Below are 8830 nucleotides of genomic sequence, written 5' to 3' on the forward strand. Positions count from 1 at the left end.
GACATGTTCTCAAATAGACTATAGGCATTATTTTACCCTAGGCCATAGATATTATTTACATTTTAGGCCATAGATTTGGAAGCATTTGTTTAGGATAACATTTTGATCTCTTACTGTTTGTAATCATGTTTTGTGTGCCAATTTATTTAATTTATGCCGGTTTTCTGAAGAGATTTGCTGGTTACTTCAATTTAATAGCATTTTTTAATGGTTAACGAAAATGTGTTAAAAAATAAGGTGTTATTGAATATATATCTACAAACTCTCTTCGGATATCCGGCATTAGACATGATTGTTAGTGAAGAATAGAACTGAATAAATGTGTAAAATTTTGTTATTATAAATACTTAGTTGTAAATAATGTATTCTGTATATCGTTTTACATTAAAAAATTAATGTTCCACATTTGTTTCATTTTCGATTACTTAGGCTGGTATAAATAGTCAGTACTCAAGCTGCGATCCGGTCTCAAGACGCGGTTCGGCTCTGTGATTGGTCCAAATTTTGACAGCCAACCAATCACTAAGCCTGAACCGTGTCTTGAGACCGAGATGCATCTTGAGTACTGACTATTTATACCAACCAGCCTTACACTTACAAAAATAACAATTACTTAGTCCAAAAAAAAATTATATATTTAAATTTTGCCTAGTATTTATAGCACATGCATCATAATAATATGAATGCTGTAAATATACATTTGAATTTTACTAGTAAATTGGTATACCAATATTAGATTAAAAACCTATGTTAGAATTCAAATCTTACCCGACAGGTGTAAAAAATAAAACAATATCAATATTATCATTCAGTTTTATCTTCATACAAATCCACCTCATCACTTTTCACCATGAACGGAGCACTGGCACACAGGAACTGAACATTGTTTTGAATCTTCTTAACATTTTCTTTACTATCAATGTCCTTTTGCAGTAAGTCTAGCACTTCCATGTCCTTTTTGGCGATTTCACACACATTCTCGACCATGGCGAGTTCTTCTTCTTCAGCTGTAAGGAAAGCTTCCAACAATGCCGCCCTTTCCACCCTTCTCCTTAAAGTAACTACGTCTTCTTTAAGCTTGTTGTATTCTTCTGTAGAAATTTGATCTCGTTGCACTTCATCTTCTGGCAACAGCACATTCTCAGGTACTTTTAGGATACGTTCAATCTCTTTGTCAACAATATCTAGGGAGGGCTCGGCCCTCTGACAATACAACCGTATAAGATTATCACATGATTGTGTTAGTGTTTCCTTATCAGTGTCGTTAAGGTCCAAAGTTTGTGCTAAATAGGTTTCCATATCCTTCACACCAGTCCTAATTTTTTGATCAACCATTTGCCGAACCGAAATTTTCAGTCTTTGAGCACCAAAGCCAAAATGCTGAGTTTCATATTCTTCGTCCGAGCCACCTACCCATTTAGGTAACTTAATCATTATATTCTTGTTCTCTTCTCGTAACTTATAAAAAGTTAAAGCTTTATAATTATAACTTTTGAATAGTTTTACAAAGTTTTGAATTGTTTACAGTAAATTATGCTGCGATTGACATGACAGATAGGTAACGCAATTAACAATTTTTGAATATTGACAGTTGACATTTGACAGCGGCTTTCTTTTTAATATTTATGGTCATAAAGTACACAGCCATAATTATGACGAAATATTACCAGTTGTTATTGTTTTGCGAGTTTTGCGTGTTTTGCGAGTTTTGCGTGTATCTCGACGTTAAATAAGTGTTATAAGTTAAATCCATAAAGTTAATATACCTAGCGGAATAGAGCAACAATCTCGAGCTGTCAAACGTAACCAAAATTGGTTTTCATCTGTGTGAAAAATATGTGTACGTATACACTTACGCAAGCATGATTGAACATGAATTCTATGAGACTAAATTGTGTAAAAAAGAGTGCTGCTGTCATGTATCACACGTCTCTTTTTACCACGCAGTGTTACTGATAGTGACATGTCTCTTGCTCAGGTCTTTGTTTCTCTATTCCGCTAGGTATATTAACTTTATGGTTAAAACCAACTGATTTTGAGTTCAATAATATACGGCAGATACACCGCGCCACGCGGCGGCCGGCGCTGCACGATATTACGAACAATATTGTAGTTGTTTGTTCCTTTCTACAGATGGCGTTAGTAGTATTAATGTATTTTATTTTAAAACTAAAGAACTGCAACTTACCTGGCACAGTGCCAAATTAATCAATGAGAGAAACTAAATCGTTATTTAAATTTTTAGCCACTTGTGAATTATTGTCACCTAGACCCATATTAATTTGTATATTATTTTTCCGTAAGTGAGGCAAGCGTAAAGTCTGTTGATTGTTAGACAATGGAAATGTAGACCACGCACGACTTTGAGATCGCTTCATGTTTGTAGCTACCTATAATAGGACTTCAATCATTAAATTTTAAAGGTAAACAATAAAAAGTTGAAGGTTTCTTTTAATTTTTAGTAAAAACCAGTTACTTAAGGGGCCGGGTGCCATCGAAATTCTAATACATACGTAATACCAAAATCATTTTCTCATACGAAAATATTTAACATGTTTGAGTTACTTTTCAGTTCTGTACTTAGTAAATTTACTATTTTTTATATATTTTTTAGTGTTTTACTATATTTTTAGTGTTTAAATATTTAATAGTAAATTTACTACAAAATATTTAAACTCTAAAAATATTTTTTTGTTTAAATATTTTGTAATAAATTTTTGTGCTGGAACCTAGGTAATTACTATTTTAAGCTGAAAATTATTAAGTCAAACATGTTAAATATTTTCTCGTATGTATGAGAATTTCGATGGCACCCGGCCCCTTAAGCACTTAAGACATGCTAAAACTTATAAAACTGCGTGATATTTTTGTCAATATTTTATGTTACGTGATGTTATGATAAAATTAATTTAAGTAGGTACTTAAATGACTAAAATCATCATTAATCAATGTGTTTGTCTAGTTTCAAATTTAAATTAAAGTGGCACTTTCCAGCTAATAATATTATCTTGTAGAATTTGTTGAATATATTTTTTGACAATAATTAACCATCTCCTTTACACAATTTACTTTACTTTAGAGTTTAGACAATTATAATATCAAGTGTTACGTATAGCACGAAAACTTGCCAAATTCAAATTAGTATTATGGATCAGGATCAGGATTCAGGCTGTTGATGAAGATGTACATTGATGAAGTGCATCTGAACTTCGAATTGTATTGGATTTCAACTCTTTTTTAGGCCAAAAATTAGCTGATAGGAACTTGGCCTCATTTTAACAGGTATGTTTTTGGTGGGATAAGGGATTAAGTGTAAGTATAGGGCAGGGGTCACCAAATGGCGGACCGCGGTCCGCATCCGGACCGCCGCGACGCGGCGGTCCGGACGACGCCCGCGCCGCCGACCCACTGTGTGCGGACCAATAAATGTTCGAAGATGAACTTCGATAACAATAAGTTTAGGTCTCGACTTACTGATGTCCAGGATTTAATTTTAATAGCTTGCACCAATTTCACTCCAAACAAGCAACGAAAAAATGTCACCTTTCTCATATATCTGTTAATAAATACCTACGGTCTTTGTAATTTCCGTAATTACATTTTTTTATGTGCGGACTGTGAAGGTCGTTTTATTTCTTAAAATGGACCCCGAGCGAAACAAAATGGTGACCCCTGGTATAGGACGTCTGTCGGCAGTGCCGGTTTTAGCACTACCAGTGCCCTGGGCGAGATTTCTTCGGTGCTCAGGGTGCTGGTAGTGTGGGGGGCTTGCGGCGCCCCTTTGTTTCCCTTCGGCACCGGCCCCCGTTTATCCGGCGCCCTGGGCGGTCGCACAGCGTCGCCCCCCCCCCCCCCCCCCCTAACGCCGCTACTGTCTGTGGGAGCTTCCGCGAAATAGGATTCCAGCCCAGAATAGATTGGTTATTTGTAATGGTATCAAATTAACAGCTGCATAAGATCCGCGGATTCACTCGAACGAACTGTCGCCAGCAGCATTTCCGGACCATTACAACCTTCAAGTAGAGAGCGTATCCCTCTTTAAAGGCCAGCAACGCACCTGCAGTACTTCTAATGTTGCGAGTGTCCTTGGGCGACGGTAGCTTTCCATCAGGAGACCAGTTTGCACGTTTACTTAAAAAAAAAAGAATTTAAGGTTTCTTACATCGATTAGTTAAAAACTAAAATGAAAAGCAACTTGTATTTTATACTTCTAGATATTCACAATCGGATGCAACTTGCAAACAAGCTGTATTCAAATGTATGACCTATTTCCCTACATCCGGTAGATACTATTATTCAAACCTCCAAAGAAAAGTAATTTCAAAGTTTTCCAATATTTGCTTGACTCGCTCTACATCTGCTATTTACGTAATATTATATTATATGATATTAATTAATAATTAATAAGAATATTTTTATTTTTATGAAACAAGGGGGCAAACGAGCAAACGGGTCACCTGGTGGAAAGCAACTTCCGTCGCCCATGGACACTCGCAGCATCAGAAGAGCTGCGAGTGCGTTGCCGGCCTTTTAAGAGGGAATAGAGTAATAGGGGAGAGTAGGGAAGGGAAGGGAAGGGAATAGGGTGGCGGATTTGGGCCTCCGGTAAACTCAATCACTCGGCGAAACACAACGCAAGCGCTGTTTCACGCCGGTTTTCTGTGAGAACGGTATTTCTCCGGTTGAGCCGGCCCATTCGTGCCGAAGCATGACTCTCCCACGTATAAACTTTTAAGTTTTAACCCATCAATCCCCAAGCAATAGCAATTGAAAATCTATTGTTTGACAACCTCTGTGGCTCAGTGGTGAGCGCGTCGGTAGCTCAAGCCGGGTGGTCGTGGGTTCGAATCCCGCCGACGGAACAAAGAGTTTTCAAAGTTCCCGGGTCTGGATGTGTATTAAATATGTGTATGATATAATAAAAATCTTAAATATATGTATAGTATAAAAGTATTAAATATATTTCCGTTGTCTGGTACTTGTAACACAAGTCCTTTAGGTACCTTAGCACAGGGCCAGACTGACGTGGTGTGAAGCGTCCATAGATATTAATATTGTCTGCGACAATAATAATATCTATGGACGACGACCACGACGGAGGTGCTACAGTAGAAAATTCTTTGCCGACATCACACTTTTTTGGAATAGATGAGTTGCGTCAGGAGTGAGGAGTAAGGAATCAGTCACGTGCTGATCAGAAATTCGTAAGACGGAAGGAAAGCGGACTACCGGTCCGGTGTAGCAGAGGAGGTAAAAATGTGTGGAATGAAGACAGATGGGCTGACGTACCGTACGGCGTACCTTAAAATAATCCATGGTTAATTTTTATACGTGGGAGAGCCATGCTTCGGCACGAATGGGCCGGCTCGACCGGAGAATTACCACGTTCTCACAGAAAACCGGCGTAAAACAGCGCTTGCGCTGTGTTTCGCCGAGTGAGTGAGTTTACCGGAGGCCCGATCCCCTACCCTATTTCCTTCCCTACCCTCCCCTATTCCCTTCCCTTCCCTACCATCCCCTATTATCCTATTCCCTCTTAAAAGGCCGGCAACGCACCTGCAGCCCTTCTGATTCTACGAGTGTCCATGGGCGACTCAAGTTGCTTTCCATCAGGTGACCCGTTTGCTCGTTTGCCCCCTTATTTTATAAAAAAATGTGAGGGAATTTAAAGTTACTTACTTCAAAACTTTATTCTTTTTGACAATTCTGCGTTAACAAGTTATAGACTAGCACGAGTCGGCGCATGAGTACCGAAAAGTTTTCGGTACTAATAATGAATAATAAAATTAAAATACAGTAATTGTTTAAGGGGGGCTCCCATACAAAAAACACAATTTTTGTCTACTTTTGCTAAGTTAAAAAAAAGATATAAACAATAAAATTTTTTGAAATCTCTATTAACAATATTATTAACTATTGTATACAGAATTTAAAAATATATAGTACTTTGACATTATTATTATTTTTAATATATTTTTCATCGGTCGAAAGTACCCAAATTTAAGGTTTTTCGAACCTTTAAAAATTCATATCTTTAAAAATATTAACTTTATCGTAAAAAGTCATAGGACCTTTTTTATTGGTATACATTTTAGTACTTACAACTTTTATTAGGTTAAGAATTTCTACGAAAATGATTGAGATAAACTAAGTACAACTAATAAATTAAGCAATAATGCACCGGTTCATAGATTGCTATGCATCTATCTAAAGTTGTTTTCTTTTTTGTTCGGTTACAAAAAAATAAATGCATGTGACCTGATCTTATCATTCTTTGCTAGTCATATTGAACGTATGTGCAACTTAAATGTAAGTAATTCCCTTATCTTTGCTAAGCATTAGCATCATAATTGTACAGTACCTAGACATAAACAACGCAACTGTCACACATGCGTTGGTTATGCTTAGTAAATTAACATTATTGCAATCCATGTTTCGTAAACAATTTTCCGTCTTTAAAAATATTAAAAATAACTAAATATGTAAATATAGCATCGCATATGCAAAGTTAACATTTAAAGGCACCAATTAAAATAAAAATATTTGGAATATTCCTGTTAGTTTCAAAGGGACAATAAAAAAAAGGAATAAAACTTTAGGCGCGAATTACTCGAAAGTTGCCGCCATGCAGATGCGTTGTTTATGATAAGGACGGCAGCTGACTGTATCGTATACAAAACAAAATACTGATACTTGAAAACCGCTGGTGAGAGGCAAGCTCTAAGTTCTAACCGCAAGATTATGAGAGAGACGTGCCTTTGCGACTGCATGCGAGATTAGTTCTACTAAATAACCGACCAAGAACAAATGTGACGATAGAAAGTATTCAGCTCAGACTAACGGCTGATCTCAGAGTTTAATGATTATTCATTTAAGACTTTGACCAAAAATCGGTTGGCTATGTAACATTTTTTAAAGACGGTCCGGGGAACTGCGTTAGGAGTTGGGTTCTTTCATCCTTCACGAGGTCCTGCTCATATCTGTCGTGTCAACTGTTCATGAACTTCATGACGTATCGGTCTATCCACAGATTAATGCTTCCAGTGTGTACTTAGCAATGAGTTAATTATTAGTGTGGTAGTTTGTGCCCTACACAAGCATAATAATGCTACTTTCTGACTTCTTTCCGAGCGCCAAAATTCGTAATACTATCCATTTTCCATTTTCCAGTCTAAAAAGTATTCTTAGATGGCTTTTCCAGGACTCAAAGTTTATACCTAATAGCAAAATCAATAAAGCAGTTTGGGTGTGAAATGTGAATGAAAGTTCAACTATGTCCATACTAATTTTACTTAATAGTACATACTATTAAGTAAAATTAGTATGGACATAGTATTCATATTAATATGGATAATTTGACGACCTCTGTGGCTCAATTGGTTGAGTGTGTGGCAGCTCAAGCCGGGGGTCGCGGGTTCGAAACCCGCCGACGGAACAAAAAGTTTTCAATGTTCCCGGGTCTGGATGTGTATTAAATATGTGTATCATATAATAAAAATCTTAAATATATGCATAGTATAAAAGTATTAAATATATTTCCGTTGTCTGGTACCTGTAACACAAGTCCTTTAGGTACTTAGCACGGGGCCAGACTGACGTGGTGTGAAGCGTCCATAGATATTATATTATTTAAAAAAAAATGGGGTTGAAAATGCATGTAGGTAGTTATCTTTATTCTTTTCTATTTACATCATATCTACAGGTGTAACAAAACTAAGTGATAATACTTAAGGGTGTATAAGTACGTGTACGTGTGGCAAGCACCAGAGTGTCGCGAGTTACCCCCCCTAAAAGTGAAAAAAAATTTGGTCTTTCAAGTTTCAGCGCTGTTACTTTCACACCAAGGAACACGTACACCCTTAAGTATTATCACTGATCAGTTATCACTGTTTTGTTACACCTTGTATAGTATTAATGCTTGATATCGCAATAGTTATCGGGCACACGCGGTTCAAAGATGTTTGTTTTAATACAGAATACTTATACCTATTACCTATTACAATCTAAACTTGAAAAATGAACCACTTTTTGCATCTCGTCTGCAGGGCTGGGGGGAGGAGTGTCGACATCGAACGCGTTTTGTTCAGAGTTTTGCGACCCGCGGGCCGCGATTCACTAGTTCGGTGTTGCTAGTCTAGCGATTAATCACCAAAGGCGGCGAAAACCCTTACCATGTGGCAGGGTATAGGACTATTGCTAGCTAGCAGGTTTATTCGAACTCACCTAAAATTCATTAACTTGAATGGTATGAAGCTAAAACTTTCATACCTTTTTTCAATTCTTGGTCTTAATGTAAAGAAAAGGTTTATTCAACAGAATTAATTTAACAATACCATAGAGGAATAAATATATGTACTTAATCTAATTATATTACTATTTACCGCGGTAGCATTATAATTTATAAACATTAATAAAGAGCTTTGTTTACAATTTACATTTTGATGAAAATGAGTTGAAACTGATTTGTAACCTACTTGTTAAGTTTGATAGGTTAATACATTTCGGTGCACAAACTACAAACTATCATACAATAATTTCTAACGTCTTTATTATTATAATACATATTATATGTTACTTATAGCAAATTGTTAAGCTAACATTTGGTAAAACTAGTAAGCATTGTTAAAAAACTAAAAGTTACTAATATAGTATTATTAAACATTACACTCCGGACAAACCTCAGTGGTTTATGGAGAGTAATTATACTTGTATTGTGTGTTTTTGTGAAAGTAAATAAATAAATAAAATAAAATAAAAATTGTCGAAACAGGGAACGTAAGTTGGCAACACCGCTTAGCGGCGGCGAGCCAGTAATAATATCGAGTCGGTG

General features: G+C 36.5%; 1 protein-coding gene across 1 annotated transcript; it reads right to left on the minus strand.

Annotated features, from left to right (window-relative positions):
* Window positions 1-803: 803 nt before the first annotated feature.
* LOC121735457 (protein MIS12 homolog) lies at window positions 804-1542 on the minus strand. The gene has a single exon (XM_042126294.1). It carries the CDS (start codon window positions 1432-1434, stop codon window positions 805-807), a length of 630 nt encoding a protein of 209 aa, XP_041982228.1. The 5' UTR covers window positions 1435-1542; the 3' UTR covers window position 804.
* Between the last annotated feature and the right edge of the window lie 7288 nt (window positions 1543-8830).

Source organism: Aricia agestis, chromosome 17, assembly GCF_905147365.1.
Source record: "Aricia agestis chromosome 17, ilAriAges1.1, whole genome shotgun sequence".
In the NCBI taxonomy this organism is placed as follows: domain Eukaryota; kingdom Metazoa; phylum Arthropoda; class Insecta; order Lepidoptera; family Lycaenidae; genus Aricia; species Aricia agestis.

Bases quoted from the DNA above. Each gene is read 5' to 3' on its own strand.
- LOC121735457 (XM_042126294.1), bottom strand. From the start codon at position 1,434: ATGATTAAGTTACCTAAATGGGTAGGTGGCTCGGACGAAGAATATGAA.